The sequence below is a fragment of the Solea senegalensis genome, linkage group LG5, assembly GCF_019176455.1.
Source record: "Solea senegalensis isolate Sse05_10M linkage group LG5, IFAPA_SoseM_1, whole genome shotgun sequence".
NCBI lineage: Eukaryota > Metazoa > Chordata > Actinopteri > Pleuronectiformes > Soleidae > Solea > Solea senegalensis.
This window is the reverse complement of record NC_058025.1, coordinates 4,933,217-4,951,657: the sequence shown is the minus strand read 5'-3', so window position 1 is coordinate 4,951,657 and position 18,441 is coordinate 4,933,217. Positions and strand designations below refer to the sequence as shown.

The 18,441-nt window shown below is 39.3% G+C and overlaps 1 protein-coding gene across 1 annotated transcript; it reads right to left on the bottom strand.

The window, feature by feature from the left end:
* Positions 1–6,367: 6,367 nt before the first annotated feature.
* Positions 6,368–12,745, bottom strand: LOC122770176 (aquaporin-3-like). The gene is made up of 6 exons (XM_044027189.1): positions 12,567–12,745; positions 8,744–8,870; positions 8,435–8,572; positions 8,200–8,315; positions 7,853–8,070; positions 6,368–7,736 (listed from the first exon to the last, which is right to left on the bottom strand). The coding sequence occupies exons 1-6, from the start codon at positions 12,672–12,674 to the stop codon at positions 7,532–7,534; spliced, it is 912 nt and encodes a 303-aa protein (XP_043883124.1). The 5' UTR covers positions 12,675–12,745; the 3' UTR covers positions 6,368–7,531.
* Positions 12,746–18,441: the final 5,696 nt, after the last annotated feature.

Sequence of the window (18,441 nt, the reverse complement as noted above, 5' to 3'; positions counted from 1 at the left end):
TTAAATATTTGCATTTTCTAATGACCATAAACCTGTGTGTAAAATACAGGATACACCACATGTCTACAGGTTTCCCACAGGTCCTGAAATTGAGGTTTCTCAATTTCAAAGTGCTTGAATTTTTTGCAAGAAAGAAGTTTAGTTGATATTTAGGTAAATGTCTCCCTTGTTTGTTACGACACAACCTACTGGTTCATTCCCTGCATTGCTTGATGTGATGTATGTAACGTGCAGAACTGAGCGAGTAACGTCAAGCAACACAGAGCAAATTACGATGTGGTGCCTGGGAAATGCAAAATCCAAGATCTCTGTCTCCCCAAAGAAAATTTCAAAGACTGACTTTGACCCTGTTCCCAAGGACAATCACTTGTCCAGATGCAGAGCGTGCTGCAATTCAATAAAAGTGGGCAGAGACACTCTAACAAGTTGCCCTCCCATCTCAAGCTGTGTCAGCACATTCTGTCCTTGAATTTAGGGGAATTGGTCCTGGAAAGTCCTTGAAAAGTCCTTGCATTTTATGTCAACCAATGTGTAGGGACCTTTTTTTTTTTTTGCTCTGCAGCTTTGGATTGCAAATAAAAACAGTGACTTGAGGGTGAAGCGCTTGACTCTCAGCTCTATAATTCTGAGGTTGTTAACGTACACATGGTGTTTTTCCCACACGCATAGTGTGAGACTTAATCACCATTCAAAGACACCCTTAAAAACTCTGATTCAATTAAAATCCGGTGTGCTGGGTTACTGAGCCAAAACAACACAACGCGCCTCTGTCCAAATACTGACGAACCAACTGCGCTGTATGTGTACAGACGTGTCTTTTCGCAGGTGAGGTCAGAAGAGGCTGGGAAGAGGGTGGGAGCGACACCTACATGAATGAGAGGCGTGACTGACTGACTCAGCAACTTTCAATGCACGTTTCATCTTCTCTCTACAAAGGATTATTCAGATTGGGCCGTTTATGAGACATTTGGATAAACCATGAATAATTGTTTTCATGGGGTTTCTGCTTGTTCTGCTACCCACTGGCAAAACTGTCCCAAAAATGTCCATACTTTACAGTATATAGAAGTAAATGTAATAAAAAGGGGACCATCAAAACACTGTAAAATAACATGGAATGGGTATGAGGGTTGTATATATTTGGATGTCGCCTCACTTGTTTAAAGCTAACAGGTTCCTTTGTAGGGGTGGGTAAAAAAAATTTTTTAATTGCAATATATTTTTGCTTTTTAATTTATTGTACCAAGTATTTTTATTTATTATTTTTATTAAATATGATATTGTGGTTTATTGTCTCAATTTTGGTATATGGAGAAAAGAGGAAATCACCATTATTGATACTATCAAATCACAAAACTCGTAGAATCGCAGTAAATCAGAATTGTAATCTTCCTCTAAATATATATATATACACAGTATATATGTATATATATATATATATATATATATGTATATATATGGTTATTACTTAAGATGGTCTGGTGAGCATCGAGGCTGTATAATTTGAACTCAAACAAGATTTTAAGGTAAGCTTTGAAATTTTGCCTACAAGTTCAAACTTATATCCATATATTTGGATAAAAAAGTGACAGCTGTAGTGTAGCGGGTCATCATTGTGTTTGTTTTACCTCTTGTTTGTTTTTTTTGTCTTGTTTGTGGGAAATCATCATGCCTGAGAAAACTGCTCAATCACAGGGATACATATATATATATATATATACACCGTATGTTGTTGTTGTTGTTGGTAGAACAGTCATCTGACTGGGAACGTAACCACAGTAATATCCTGCTCATCCCTAAGCATCAGACTGAAACAGGTACCAGATGAAGTTGAGCTCGCGAGGCCACTTTAAAATACCAACGCTGTAAAATCTCTGCCCTGTGAACTGGTGTGAACAGCATTTCAGCTCTGACCACTCGGATGAAAGCAGAAGAAAAACCAAAGGAAACAACAGAAGGAACGACAAACAGATGTGTTTCTAAGGACTCTGGATTTATAACCATCTTCTATTTCCCTCTCGGCTCTGCACTAAAGCCATTCTTCAATAGAAGTTCAAATTCCACAAAGAGATGGTCTAACATCTTGTGAGCATATTTGTTGTTCTTGTTAAATCTCTCCCATCATCGTGGTCATTGATCATCCAAGAATCTCACAAGTTTGTAAAATTCTATGCAACTCTGTCTAACAGTTGCGACACATAAGGGTTTCTGTTGAGGGACATTTGACTGGACAGTTGCAACTGTTAAGAACAAAATAGCTCAGCAAAACTGGCTCTAAGTAGACTGCTGGGTTTAGTAGCTCTCTATTGCATTTCCAACAACTATTGTGAATAGATAGTTCCAACATGGTTCTTAAAAGCTTGAATAAATCCATAAAAATGTAAATTGTTTGTAATGTAGAGCAAGATCAGAGTGTACAGAGACCAAGACCTTTATTTTACAAATCAACACTAAACTTTATAAAAACTATGGAGATGAAAATGCCATGATGGTCGCCAGGGCTAACACGACTGGACACGGTTCGGGAACGGCTTGGCGTCGCAGAGAAGGCTCAAGAAAGAAGACTCTCGGATAGTAGAGTCTTGGGCAAAGGGGCCCAGATTACGTAGTGCAAATTAAAGGAAACAAACATAAGGAACGATATGAAGTGATGGAATCTGAAGCCTGAGGACATCGAAGAAAGGAAGAAATGGAGAGACCTGACTCACATGGCGGACCCAAAGTGGACAACGCCAGGACATGATGATGACGATGAGTAAACAACTCTCCAAGGTGAGAATACAAGACCTCCAAAAATTGCTATTGACACCAAATACCATACCAGTAATGCAACACTAGTAGCGGCCTCATTTTTTGGATTTGACGTGGCTTTAAATTCCAGAGTAAATAATGCAGCTATCACACATGGCCTGCACATGTGTACCAACTCTTCCCTCAGGGGTTGGAACAGACTAGACATCACTGTGTGTCCCAGTCTGAACCAGACGCTCCATACGTACGTACAGCAGTGCGACATGCATTTTATTACGCTGTTAAATGTCGGTTTAAAAAGAGTAAACTCAGCAGCTCTTCTATGGAATCTTTCTGTTCCCCCCCCCCACCCCACCATATGCTTGTCTTTTCTGTTAAAGTGTGGTATAACGTGCTGAAATCTCACCAGGTGCAAATGTTTCCATGGAACTCTGGCATGTTCAGCCGGGCCGAGGAGGGATATAAATGAGATTTCTGAGGTATACTCAATACCAGGTCCTGTAAACAAAGAAATATACTTGGGTATGTGAAATGCTGTATTGCCGGTATTATATTATTATAGCATGAAAGCATTCTGTTTTGGCAAGACAGGGTACTTTTTTCTTTCTTTGTTTTATTAAATCAAGCCTTCATGGGATCTAAACATACCCCCTTTCCACGAGATGTAATGTTAGAGGCTCATGTGCTCTGAACCCCATGATTATTATAAACTTTTACACCTTTGTTTTCCTTGTAAAGCTGAGGAGGATTTCTTTCCATGGCATTTTGCGGCTGCGCAGCTGTTTGACTTGTCTTTGTCTTTTCTCGTCACATAGGAAATAACATTGGCACAAACTGTTCTCTCAGCTCTTTTCTACGAAATGATCTGTATGTGTGCCCTATATAATCTATATCAGCATCTAATGTGTGTATGTGCAGTGAAGTTGTGTAAATGTTTCGTGTGGAACCAGGTAAACCCTACTTAAAAAAGAAAGAAAGAGATGATTTAAGAATATAAATGAGAAATAAATGTCTAGAGCAATATCTTATACAGTCATAATCAGACCTGATACAGTAGTAGAATTCCACTGGAGCTGCAGGCAACGCAGTTCCAGATAGAAAACACATGTCTGCAGCTATAGTAATGTCAGTTATTGCCGTTTGAATCAGCTCTATGACAGAGCATCCTGGTGGTTTGTGGTGTTTCAGTCTGTTAACTGTTAACAATATTTTTCGTTTTGAGAAATGTCTTTCTTTCCATTGTTTATTTTATAACAGTTTTCATTTACAGTCATTTGAAACTTCTATTTCCAGGGCTGTTGTGGGGAGAATAAAAATGATAATATTATTATTATCATTATTATTATGAGTATATTATCGTATACCACTATGATTTAAGAGGTGCAGCATTTACAAATATACAATAAAATTGTGTGGTACCCAATCCCCATTGTTAATTGGACACTCTAAATTGACATCCAGTGTCATAAAAATCTCTGGCAAATCAAATATGTGGATCATTCACTGTGACCCATAGAGAGCGAGAAGCCGAAAGAAAACCTTCGGTTGGCGTGTCTCACTAGATACTTTTTCCTTGTGATTCAAAATATTTTACGCAATCGCCTCCATTTGTCATCAAGATTAAAGTAAGATTGTATAAACCTCACCTGTGTCAACAATGCCGTGTGAGTCGTTTTGCCATAATCTCTTCTCCACATGCAAGGAGACCTGCTAAGACCTGTTGGAAATCATTTACACCAAACAGCTGATTCATATTGGCTTACCAGAGACCAAACTCTTAGCTTTTGTGAGACTCTCTCTGTTTGAGATTATATGCACTGAGCGGGTGTATTGTGCACGTGCACGACGTGAGGAAATTGTAATTGAAAGTGCGCAATAATATTTGAGTGTGAAGATATGGTTTTCTAGCCTTATATTCATATTCATACATTCAAATGCTAAATTTCAGGTTATTCAGTGGTTATGTTAGCATTACAGCAAGGTTCGTAAACTAGCTAATCAAGTTCAATTGACAGACATGTAAACAATTAAATTACTCAAACAAACATAATTGCCCTGCTGGTGTCTGTAGTCTAGAGTGTTTTTAGGTATGAAATGCCTCAAATTTATGTCAATTAGACTATATTAGCTTGCTAATTAGCCGCTGGTTAAATAGAAACCTTACTGTTTACTTAGTTAGGTTTCAGTTTATTCAGTTTATTAAGTGGCTGTTAATCAACCACAGAATAAACTGAAAGCTAACTGATTAAACAGTTTATTACAGTTTTGTAATATATTTATGTTGGTACAATTTGCCAGGGGCAACTGCAAGAAAAACACTAGCAAGTTTGTTGTTAATGCGGTTAGCTTTTGCGTTTATTCAGTGGGTTAAAGCTACAGTAGGTCACTTAACTAGCTTTTCAAGTTCAATTGACAAACACATTTTGGAAGATTTTTGTCTTTTTATTTTTAACATAAAAACTAGTTAATGAGTCAAAAACACAGCGCTGTCATACTGGAGTCTGCGTTGCCCATGTAAGTGTTTTCATGTATAAAATACCCCAAATGTATGTCAATTAGACTACATTAGCCCACTAATTAGCTTTGTATATTATATGTACTGAATAAACTGAAACCTAATTTAACAGTTTTGTAATATATTTATGGCATAAACTTGACAGAGGTAATGAGCCCGGCTATAAAAACCAGTAGTAACTTTGTTCCAACACACATTACAAAACTGTTAATGTAGTTTCAGGTTAATCAGTGAATGAAAACAGAGAATAAATCAAATGAACTTGTCAAGTTATGGTCATTCCTGTATACAGTGGTAAGCAGTTTTTAACTACACCCTCTATTTCCCATTTCGACCACATGGTCCTGACGTACACTTTGGCTTTTGAGTTAGTCTTGTTTACAGCCATTTTGGCTCAGGTCTCATAAATGGTATTGAAAATCCTGTATGAACCTATGACATATGAAGTAGAAGTAAACTGCATTCACCTCGATGAAGACTGAACTTGTCGAAATGTCACTTTGTTGACAAACGGCAAACAGAAAGAACTTCTGAACATTTTGGTCAAACAATACTTTGATTTATGTAGTGAAGGTCAGCGGGCCAGTACTGAGGCATGCTTGGAAATAGAGTACAAAGCCTTGAAATAGCAGTGTAAAAATACTTCTGTGCACTATAATGATGGAGCAGGATTACTTTTGGAAACATAAAAACATTATTACAGAGCACAGCTGAGTGAAGAGAGAGCTTGTGTTTTCTGCTGGTACACTCTTGTCAAGAGTCACAACATACTGTATATAGAAAAAGGCTTTTGGGTTGTTGGTGTACAAAATCTACTTTGGTTACAAATCTTATGACCATTGTATATTATTAAAGAAAAGATTGATGACTTAATTCAATCAAACCAGTTATTTCAGTCGAGTGAAAGGTGAATTAACACGCATCGTTTCCACCTGATTCCACCAAACCTAATGTTGTCCTATCATAGTTCAAATAGTGAATAAGTGCCGTGTACATAGAGGTGTAATTTAGTGGCTAACTGAATGGTTTTCTGATGTAATCTGATTAGCGCCTTTTCCCAGAAAAGAGAAGCAAGAAAAAAGAAAGTAATACGAACCAAAGTCCTGCAACAAAAAATGAGCACTTTATTGTATCAATACAAAAGCATGTTCTCTTCGACCTACTTACAAAGTATATAGGTGCACACAGTCCGGTTTAGCACCAAACCATGGAGTCAGATAGAAACTAGAGCTGCAACTAACGATTATTTTCATAATCTTTTAATCTGTCGATGATGTTCTCGATTAATCAAGGACTTGTTTGGTCCATAAAATGTCAGAAAATGGAAATGATGATGTTCTCAAAATGTCTTGTTTTGTCCACAGACCAATATTTATTTGTTACATGGAGCCAAGAAACTTTCACATTTTCACATTTAAGTAGCTGAAAAATCAGCTTGGTTTAAAATAATAATAATTAAAAAAAGCTCATACCGATTATTTGGTTATTGACACTTAATTTAGTAAAAGATTAATAATCGCTTAATCGTTGCAGCCCTAATACAAACACATCAACAGTTTTAAATGGACGTGATTTTTAAGCCTGATAGTTCAAACTACATGGCTACAATAGCTTCTCATGGCATTTAGTTAATACAAAGGGTAGTCAAGTTTGCAAGCTGATGACATGTTACAGTGGATGGTCAGCTTGTTCAGGGACTGCTGGTCAGAGAGAGACATCCCAATAAACAAATCACAATCTCAATGTAAATCACACTTTAGCTGTGGTTGCTTAAAACTATCAGTGGTTACGTGAATCGACATGGTCCGCACATAGCGAGACACAACTTCTTTCGCCGTACAGTATTTAGTGACAGACCATTTGTGCGCTCGAGGGCTGAAAAAAACGCATAGAAAGATGCACTGTACATATATAAAACAAAAGGTATAACACTACGATACTACATACAATACTGCTCAAACAGAGTACTATAGACACTATGATTCAAATGTTCATCTCTGAAAAGAATTAATGTAATTCTATGTTTCTACACAAACTGTTCCTCTACACTGTAATACAATCACATGATAATGTTAAAGAGAGTGGCCAGTTTTCACTTACACCGAGCTATCTTGGAAGTTGTCCCAACAGCTGTTAAGGTTTGAAAAAAAAAAGCACTTGTGGTTACCACAGCTGTATAAGGACGAAATGCTGATGTGTGTCGGTTTTTACTAAATGTGCATCTTTTATTTGCTCCCCCGTCTGGTGTGTCGTGGCGAAAGCCTCTCAGTGCACTTCCTTGGTGTTGTTGGTGGAGTTGTTGGTGGAGACGTTGGTGAGTCGGACATTTTCCTCCTCCGCACTCTTTCTGTTCCTGTCACGTGCTTCTCCCTCCACGTGGAAGCCGACCATCAGCTGGTAGATCATCACGCCGATGATGGTGCCAATAAATGGGGCAAAAACGGGGACCAGGAACCAGCCATTTCGGGCCCTGCGGGAGTGACACAAGAGAGATTGGATTACAAAATGAAGGCACGAGAGTCATGAAAGTGTAAGCGCTGTACAAGAAAAAAGTCCAAGGAAAGCGTTTAAAGTCAGTGCACTCACGTGAAAACTTCAACTCCCCATCCAGCCATAGCAGTGAAAATACGTGGTCCGAGGTCCCTTGCAGGATTGACGGCATAACCCGAGTTAAAACCCATAGACAAACCAATAACCAGAACGACAAATCCCACGGTGAAGGCCTCCAGTCCTGGGGGGACGGAGTTGTTGTGTGGATCCACAATGGCCAGAATACAAACGATCAGCGCTGCTGTGCCAATGATCTGGAGAAAGTAAGCATGTAAGAATAAAACTGTGAGTGAGCCACCTGAGCTAATTTTTCAACAATGGTGTGTGTCATGTGATTATTATCAAGCTATTATTACATTTAAAAAAAAAAAAGGAAAAAATACCTGATCAAAGAAACCGTTGACAATGGTGAGATGTTTTCCAGGGTAAGTGGCAAAAATACCAGCTGTGGCTTTAGGACCAGTCACATTGAAAGCTCCAGGAAAGTCCCACAATGCATCTATACATATAAAGCAAAACATATTTGAGTTAAATTGACATTTTAGAGCCCAAAATGTGAACATAATTGTGAATTTTGACAAGATAATTACATAAAAAAAAAAATCTGTCATCTCTCACCGTAATACATGCCGAAAATGATAGCAGAACCAAAAAATGCTCCGATTGTCTGAAAGAGGAAGTATGTGGGGAATTTTCTCCAGCGCTCTCTTCCAAGTAGACACAAGGCGAAAGTCACCGCCGGGTTCAGATGACCACCTGTAAGTGCACATATGTGAGTAAATATCATAGCACAACTGGCACTCATCCGTATAATCGATGTAAAATATGGACTGGCAAACAGGATACAGTGAATACAACGAGTATTGATTCTGAAAGAGCCAAACAAATGAAAGTTCGGATTTATTTGCAGTAAATTTTTGGTATTACCTGATACCTGGCCGCAGACCAGGATGCCTAAGGTGGCAGCAAAGCCGAAGGCAAAGTTGACGGTGAGGAACATTCCATGGGAACCACCACTCAACACGAGCTGAGCCACAGCACCGCAACCAAACATCTGCAGAGAGAAAAGAAGAACAAGTTTATACTAGTGTTTATACCAAATCAAATCAAATCAAGCTGATGAGGTTAGACTTGGACTTTGGAACTGATATTCAATACAAGTATGTGTATACACAATTCATACCTATTGAATATCTTGGCATTGTATTAAAAAAAACATAAATACACTCTTTATCAGTCAATCAATGTCAAACTCAGGTGTGAACTGTGACAATGGGATCATTATCAGTGAAAAGCAGCTGGCACACAAGAGTTTAATATTGTGCAACTAGAACTTCATAACTCCAGTTGTTGAATGACATAAAAGGATGAAAAGCCAGACTGATTCTGTCAAAACAAGGTTTTTCAAAGAGTATAGTGAGGTCACACCATGTGGTGTCCCTGGTTCCTCTCTGTATGTTAAGCTTTTCAGTCAAACCACACGACTAAGAGGTCGTGGTTAGCTGGAGCGAGCCGCTCTCAGAGGGACTGGCGCCTGAGGGACGCTCGTCTTCACCGGGCTTAATCTAAACTCTGATGACACTTCAGCCGTTGTTGGAGTACATAAATCAGCCCCGTGTAAGAATTGTGCTTGTCTGTCTCTCCGTGAAACGACGGGCCCGTGTGATGTGAAAATAAAAATGTACTTTTCAGCAGGTTTTAATGTCAGAGGCATCAGTTTGCCAATGACAGGCCATTAGCACACAAGTGCCAACTTCCCCACTGAGATCACATTTCACCCCCGAAAAGGTTTTATTTGAATCCGACACTAAATCTCTGAGCCATTAGCATTATTACTGACTGAAATGCTTATGGAGGATTTACGAGTACGTGGTAAAGGTGTCCGTTCACGCCACTCTGTGGTTTTGGTTGCATCACTTTGCTTGAACTAAGTTCAACTTTCCAAGCCGCAGTGCGCGCACTATGCAATCTTTATGTTGTACAAATGTTCCAGCATTCAAAACTCTTCAACTGGATCTTACAGACAAGGCTCTACTTATTTCTGACCGCCCGCTGTCAAGCATGAAAGCACCCGATGCAGCTGGTCATGCATCTACAACCAGCTTTACTCTTTTGATGATGGGAGCTCAAGCTTGGGAGCTGCAATCCCAAAATGTTAGCGTTTTAATAATGAACTATTATTGTATTGATCCTGCCTAGTACAGCTTTAACTGCACTTGCCCGTGAGGATTGCTCCTGGCACCTGAGAGGCTTTTCCAATTACCTGGAATCCAGGTATTTGAGCTCTGTGGGATGTTAGAGGCACTACAATCATCTGACGTCTGCCCATTTACACTCGATTTTTATCTGTTTTTCACTCTTCCGTTCTAAAACGTTATCTCCTTCACTGTTTCTGCATTGTGATGGACGTTGATGCAATACGTCCTCTAGAGGGCAGTGCCGAGTACAAAGCAAACATGTTGTTATTTTTATCGCGCTCGATCTGAAATAGATTTCACGGCAGTGGAATGCAAGACCACTGAATTACTTGTTGGGTGTTGCTGATGAGAGAGACAGAGATATTTTTACCTCTCTGTCTGCTGCAAATTTTGACAACTTGCTTCGCTGGATAACCTCCTCGAATCAAACGCGCCACGTCCCACGGCGCGCTAGTGAGTGAAGCCAAGCATCTGGCAGTCACTCTCTGTTTTCTGGCTGCAGGGATAAGCCAACAAGCTCTAGCAGCACATTTTAATTTGGGCAACGCAACAGTGGGTTGCATAATCGAGGAGGTGTATCGGAAACTCTCTGCCATTTTTAATAGACTAATCTTTGTCGTTTTCCCTGACTCATTGGACTCTTGACTCTATACTGCCCCCCCATGATATCCAGTGGTATTGCTCTGCTATATATGTATATGTATGTATAAATGGGCCTTTACAAACATCCACAGATGTGAAACACCTTAGTAAAAGTGAGTCAGAACTAAAAGAAGCCTCTGGGATGAAGGCGGTTTAAGACATAAATAAATTTGAACCTCCACACAGTCAACGAGTTTATAAAACTCTTTGTGAAAAACACATGTGGCATTTCTTAAGGAGTTAAAGGCAACACAATAAAACGTAAGAGAGTGCGAGGGAGAGTTTACATTGGTCTGTGTCTTAAAGGTCATCAGTGTATGATGGCTCTTTAAAATCCTCTCCACATAAACTGAATTTGAGAATACGTGGTCCAATGACCAGAGCTGAGCTGAGCTCCTGATCTACACTAACTGACAGTGTGTGTACACACACACACCTACAGTGTAAACAACCTCACACATGGTCTGTGCCTGCAGGATGTGTTACACAAACACAAATCAGACCTTTAATTTGTGACCAGAGGAAATATGTATTGATGTGCAGACACAGAGATAATAACTCTAATGACAGATTCATAGACAGAGAAAAATCTATGACACAGGAAGTTAGAATATGTCAGGTATGTCTATGATGCGACGCCTATTGTTCCACCACTGACCCACCCTATGCTACCATTGACATGTGTCACCTGTTAAAAGCTACACCACACCCCTTCTCCCACTCTCTCTCTCTATCATCATTAATCCCAGTTCAAACAAGCTCTTCAAACCAGTGTCAATTATTTTATTTTTTTTAAAGAGTACTTTTCCACTGCATATAATTCCAGTGTTTGTTTGTTTGTTTGTTTTTTGTATCCATCGCCTTATCAACGCAAAATTCTAGCTCGCACAACTGGCTCCACTCGTTGAACTTGGATTATCAGTCGGAACAAATCTTCAGAAATTAAGAGCAAACGGAGTGAATTGGGAAAGTTAAAAACAGGATTACAGGATCCTTCGCTTTTGCCCGTTAAGCTGTAGTTGTTGTTGCGGTATTTAAAGTATTAACTGTAAAACTCAATTTACCCCAGGTGTCATTTTACTGCCAGAACAGGGGTAAAAAAAATGGCAGCCTTTTGCTATCCCTGCTTTCCGGTTTGTTAATGACCAAAAAAAGAGAGAAAACCTCAGAACCTTTGTTGTAAATAATCTCCAACTCTTTTCTATTATATTTTCCTTATATTATTCATCTCTCTCTCTCTCTTCTTATCCTATGTGTGCATCACTGACAAGAACAAACTATTGTGTACGGTAAAGGTAAACCTGGCAATAAACCGGATTCTGATTCTGTGCACGTGCAGCTGACGGATGATCCAGGATCCTGCATCTCATCTCCAAGGAAGCGCTGTTTTCAAGTAACACGACACTTGACCTGTTTGTTCTAAACTCAGTTTGCCTCGCACACCTTTAGAATAATCGTCAGCGCCGTCACATTATCACCTTTGTTTGAAACCGACGTATGAATTGTGTACATGTCACACAGTTCTAGACTGCAAACATGCCGATGCAAAAACACACAAAAGAGAACACAAATGCTGTCATACGAAGGGTTATTGATCATACTGCACCACCAAAGGGAAATTGAAAAATTGAATAGTGAGTGCACTTCACTGCAAGAGTGAATAGAGTTCAGTTATTATCAGCAGGTAGTAAAGCATTAACTTTGCAGCCTATTCATTTTAAAAACTTGGCAGCTTTGACCATCTACAGAATTAATTTTAGTCATAACAATAATAAATTGTATTTGTAAGTGTCTTACATGACGAAAAATAACATTACATCAGACAAAACTCAAGTATAAACAGACAAAATGTATTAAATAAGTGATAAAAAAGAAGATGATGCTCAAGATGTATAAAAACACACACTTACCACAAGGATGAGGGTGCCGAGACACTCTGCCAGCGCCTGTCGAAGCAGCAGGTTACGGATCTGGAAGAAGTGGGACAGTTTGTCCAAATACTCCTTGTGTCTGCCCATGTTCTCCGTTCAGAGGTAAGAGGATACACAAAGTATGCAAGCAGGTTCTCCTGTGTGGTTGTGAGGCTGAGAGGACCAGGCTCCTCTTATAGAGCTCAGATGGGCTGGGCCTGGATTGGTTCCAGGGTCTGAACGTAGCCCCACCTTCTGCACCACGCCTCCCCGCTGTCCGTCACTGTGTGAATCACACTGTGGTTTGTTTTTTTCACAAACTGGTTTTACGCGCACACACACACAGCTCTGCCTGTGATCTCCCGTCATACCTAAAGACTTAATCTAGACGTTTGAATATAACATACGGTTGAATATTCAAACTAAATTCATCGTCAGAAATTGAAAGTTGAATGTATAATCACTTTAAAATAAAAATCTGTTTGGATTTCAAACTTGTGTAAATGTACTTTTTAAGGAAGCCATCAACTTTCGCCGCTGTTTTTCTACAGTAAGATTTTTGCGTTTTGAAGATAGAAAGCTTACAGTGCAAATATAAGATTGACATTCTTTCTGGTATGCGGAGGCCACCGTAGTCTCCCCGTCACTCATTCTTACACACTGGACTGCGGTTTTGAGATGAGGGAGCTACAGGAACGGAACAGAACAGCAGCACCAAGTTTTCCGAGGACTGTAATTTGGTAATTATAGTTTTAGATTGTGATTTTGGTCATTTACAACTAAAAGTAATATTATACCCCATTCCCACTGGTTATGTTGTCTCCCACAATGTTCGACTGACATTCATTTATCACTTTGTTTGTCACTTTTCCAGCCAGTATATGTTAAACATGCAAATGTATTATATGGAAAATAAAAACAGAAATTACAGATGGGGGGGAAAAAAAGCATGTAAACTTTTATCCTCCTCCATCCACTGAACACCACATGATCAGAATGAATGTAGACCTGAATCTAACCCTTGGCCTTAACCCAAATATTGCATTTTTTTAAAAAGACCCATATGAGATGTTTCACATTCTTATGAGAGATATGGTCTCAGATATAAAGCACACAGATGTGATGCATTCCTGCCTGCGGCCTCTGCTGCTTCATTCCCACCCATTAACACACACACACATCCTTCTCTTCTTTTTTTCCCTCTCTGTCCCTCACCTCGTTTTCTCTGGCCTGTTCCATTGTTCCCCGTCTGTAACCTCATCACTGCATTTTATACCTTCTTTGTGTGGATTCAATAGAGGTGTGAGAACACTTTCACCAGCTCGCAGCCATGAGCTGTGTGCCTCTATCGGCAGGAATCGGTACATCGTTTCTTTATGATGATTTTGTTTTGTTTTGGAAAAAATACGAATCAAAAATACAAAGTTCACTCTTTCTAGATGACGCTTTACGTTTTTTAAACACAGTGAACGCTGATATTTGGTGACAAACTGCAACAATAAACGATGTGCATACAATTTAAAAACACAAAATGCAGGGTCTCAGTATATCAATATATAGCAATATTATATATATATCAATATTAGCCAAAATAAATGATTGCATTAGTCCCACTGACATTGTACTAAACTGAATTTAAGTTGGACAAACATACCCAGATACTGCAAATGGAAGTCGAGCTGCTACTGCGTTCAGTCGGACCAGAGTTGGGCTCCGGGCCTGGCCCAGATACGCCACAGTTCGCCTGGTTTCTACCTGGAAATAACAGATGAAGCCAGTACACAGACTGAGAAGACAACAGCAACAAAAATGTAATAATTCAGGCAGGTACAAATTGTTTTTGGACAGACAAGGAAATCTTGTTGAAGCCAAGCTCAACAAGTAGCAACTAGCAATTAGCAACGCACTAAACCAGAAATTACTGAATGGAGCAAAGGCAAAGTTGCTTCATACAATAAATTTGTGTAACAAAGGTTTGTGTAACAGGACAACGGCAGTATAGTCCAGCTGTTTATCATTAACATAAAAGTGAATATAGTAGTCGGAGCCATGCTAATAGGCTAACAGGAGAACATATTATTGGATCCCAGGTGTCTGGTCTGTGAATTTATGGTTTCAAAAACTGACAAACAAAAGTGGATCTTGAGGCTTCACAATGGAAGTTCCTTTATCAACTGGAAGAGTTCGTCCACTTCACATAATCACACACAAAAAAAACCCAGAACTCGCTCTTTATGGCAAAAATCACAAAGTTACATAGCGCTGCTTTAAGTATACCACTGTAAACTATTGCAACAAATTGCTAAGTCAGAATTAAAGTAGGAATCTTCCACTGAATCTACTGGGGGAAAAAAAAATGGTTCAGCAAATTACAGATATGAGGCATGTTTCATCACTGACGGAGCCCGAGGTGATCTGAGTCACATTACTCACCGTGTTAGTGGCGGCGATGCATGCGTCACAGATGTTGTGCAACTGGTTCGATCAAATGCGGAGAGCGAAGATGAGAAGTGGGTGAAGTCACCCGATTTCGTAAACTGAGATTCACTGAAGTAGAGATCTGAGTAAATTTCAGTTTAAGTACGTTATCATTTTACAGAGAAACCTGCGTCGGATTATTTTCAGTTCCAAAGGAAATATTCGATGAGAAGATAGAGTCTCATGTTTCATCACAAATACCCACCCTAAGGTTCCACCCACAGTCCAGTAGCATTAGTTGGCAACACCCGTCCACCCAGTGATCACATGGATAGATTTAAGTGACTGTGGTTAGTTTGGCATTTTACAGAACTGTTAAACTTGTAGAGGTCACACTTCACAATGTGACGAGTCTTCTTACTGCCCGCGTCCTCACTAAGATCTAAAAAGTGGACACACATAACTCCAGTTCTGAGGTCCTTACACTGACAATAAACTTTCCTCTAGACCACTAAGGTCATCTGGGTCAGGTTTGTTCTGCGTCCCCCAGAACCAGGACTAAACATGGGGTAAGCTGCTTTCAGGTTTTACGCCCCAAATATCTGGAACAAACTATCAGAAGAAGAGTGCAGGTCTGCTCAATTAACTCATTCTGTTAAATCTAGCCTGTTTCCCACTGTGTTTAAACTTTTACCTCTCTATTTTTTATTGCGCAGTTTATATCTTTTACGCTGCTGTATTTCTATTTTTTCTTTTTCTAGAGCATTTTAAAAATGCCTTGTTGAAATGTGCTATACAAAAAAAAACAAACCCTGCTTTGCCTCGTCTTTCTGTCTCAGTTGACCACTGCGCTCCTAGAAGGAATCCAATCTCACAGGCCAGAGAGGCTGCCGTTTTGGTTTTTTTCAGGGCCATGTGGTTTTGAAAATCTTTTCCTGGAATTGCTTGGCTCAGAAAAAAGGACAGAAAATGCTAATCAAGCGGAAAAGAATGGTGGTATTTACAAATATTAAGCAGAGTTCGGTCATTTTCGGTCATTTCAGCAATGGAGCTCTGCTGTTATCGTCATGTTCATGTTTCGGTTTCTCACCCGCTCCACAAGTTCTAGGGGTTCTGAGGAAGACGCAGCGATTTCTGTTTTTTGAACAATTTATGATGGATGAGCAGCTGAACCATGTTCCCACCTGTGTTTGTCTCCAGTGCTAGTTGTTTCTTATCAGGCGCTGGGAGACGAAGCAGGTGCAAACAGGTGAAGAATGATTCATGTTTCTGGGGAAGATGGGTGGTGGGGGGGGGGAGTTGACAACAGCCGAAGAGAACATTTCACAAAACAACCACACATTGAAATTAAAGGATTATTAAAGGATTCTAAGTCAAATCCTCCAAATCTCCACTTTTTTGATCTTGCGATAGAGCGGTTTAAAAAGAAAACGAGCAGGTTGTAGCGTTCCAGGTTTTCCGGCTAATTCAGACACTCATTAGGACTTTATTATTATTACGTGGTGACAAGTGCATGTGTGGCCTGGCAAAGAAAGTGATGTCTGCCCAAACTGTGTGAAAGAGATATCAATGACTAATGCACAACATTAATTCAGTGGTCACGTCTCACCCTCTTGCCTCATCGTTTTCCTGAAAACTGCCGATTGTTCATCACTGATAGTGTCACTTAGAACGTAAACATAAACATAAACGGAGATAAAAAATTGCTTGTATGGTGCCAGCAGCCCTTGGTTTTGGTACATTTCCACTTTCCCCTATAATTAAAGTGGTCCTGGTTTGTCTGTCAGCAGCCGCCACACAAACACATATACTTGGTATGAGACAGTTAAACATGTCATGCTGTGAGAGACGGCAATGAAAATGTGTCAGAGGAATTCATCATCAACCACAACAATAAATCAAGTCAAACTGTGTCGAGCAGCTTCGATGCAACAGTTGGACTGGGTCGAGCTGTTCTCAATCTGAAACATTCATGTACTATACGGTTAATCTTACATGTGAATATTTTCTGGATTCTTTGCTGCACAGAACAAATAGAACGGAATCATTTGAGAATGTCATCATTTCCAGCTTTGAGAAACAAAGATTCACATTTTTCCACATTTTCTGACATCTTACGTACCAAACGATTAATCAGTTAATCAAAACAAATGAATTAAATCAGTACTATTTATGATACACTGACCAAAACAGACCCTTGCGCACATTTACACGTGGTATTAACACACGTCTGCAGTGTCCTCATCAAGATCTGATTGCTATCCGATCATGGTCGAAACAAATGTTTAAATAAAGAGACCTTTGGGTGGAGGAAGTAACCAGGTTCTCTGAAACACGAGCGAGGTCGTGAGAAACCGATACAAAAGCTGAAATAAAATAGTGGAAATAGAGAGCAATGGAGCTTAAACATGGGAGCTTTAAAGATGACGAACGACAGTGATCCAAGCAAATCTGTGCAAACTGTCTCTGACATTTCTGTGACATTTAAATGAACCAGAACTTTAAACATGTATTTGTTAATAACTGAAATTAAAAGTGTGTTTGCCAACCCAAAGACAAATCCAAACCAAGTATATTGTCTTGTGGTTTATCCAAACTTATCACATATACTAAATTACAGTATTTGATTTCAATACTAATCTCACACACACACCTATTACTGCCCTCTCTGTAACTGGTGCAGACTGTTTGGCTGAAACTTTAGACCCACACAGAGAATCAAGAGGAGAGCGATAAAGAGAGTGACGGGAGGCGACCGTCACGCTATGAAACACTCTCACTGCACAAGTGAAATAATATATTCCCGGATCACAGATAAAGTCTCCTGTATTTTTAGTTTAACACTATCATCTTCTTGCAGAACAGTGTTGTATTTTATATAAAACGCACACTTTATTTGCAGTGTTTTGTTGTTGTAGTAAATGGATAATATTAGAACAGTTTTGATGACGTACAAGCAAACAAGTGGGAATATAACACTCCAAATTGCAAGAATTGTTTGAATCATCCACTGCCCAGTTTGTCCAGGAAACAATCCATTTTCTAAAACACCATATTAACGACACAGAAAACGGCAATAACTGAGATTGAACATATTGTTGGTCCACTAATCCAGCAGTTTCCAACTCAACTTTGGAATAATGTGAGTTACAAACATTTATGTGCAAAAATAAACAGCATTTGTAGGTTTTTAATTGCTATTCTCACAGAGTATATGAATAAAAACTTCCTTAAAGTCTAAATCAAGGTAACATTCAAGCTTTTTCTTTGTTTTCTTTTCTGATACTAGTGAGTCTTTGGTACTTTTACGTTTCTCAGGAACATGATCAGGTATCCCTGCTAACTGACCCGGTGAGACTTGTTTGAGCAGTAAAGGTCAGAGGTCACAAAGGTGTTGGCAATAAATCATTTCAATAATTTTAAAAAGTGGATTAAAAAATTGGGTTTTCATTTGGGT

Excerpts from the sequence above, each read along its gene's own strand:
- LOC122770176 (XM_044027189.1), bottom strand. The coding sequence starts at position 12,674 with ATGGGCAGACACAAGGAGTATTTGGACAAACTGTCCCACTTCTTCCAG. Across the intron at positions 8,871-12,566 it reads TCGGCACCCTCATCCTTGTG|ATGTTTGGTTGCGGTGCTGT; the intron begins GTAAGTGTGTGT and ends TTCTCTCTGCAG. Across the intron at positions 8,573-8,743 it reads GGTCTGCGGCCAGGTATCAG|GTGGTCATCTGAACCCGGCG; the intron begins GTAATACCAAAA and ends GTGCACTTACAG.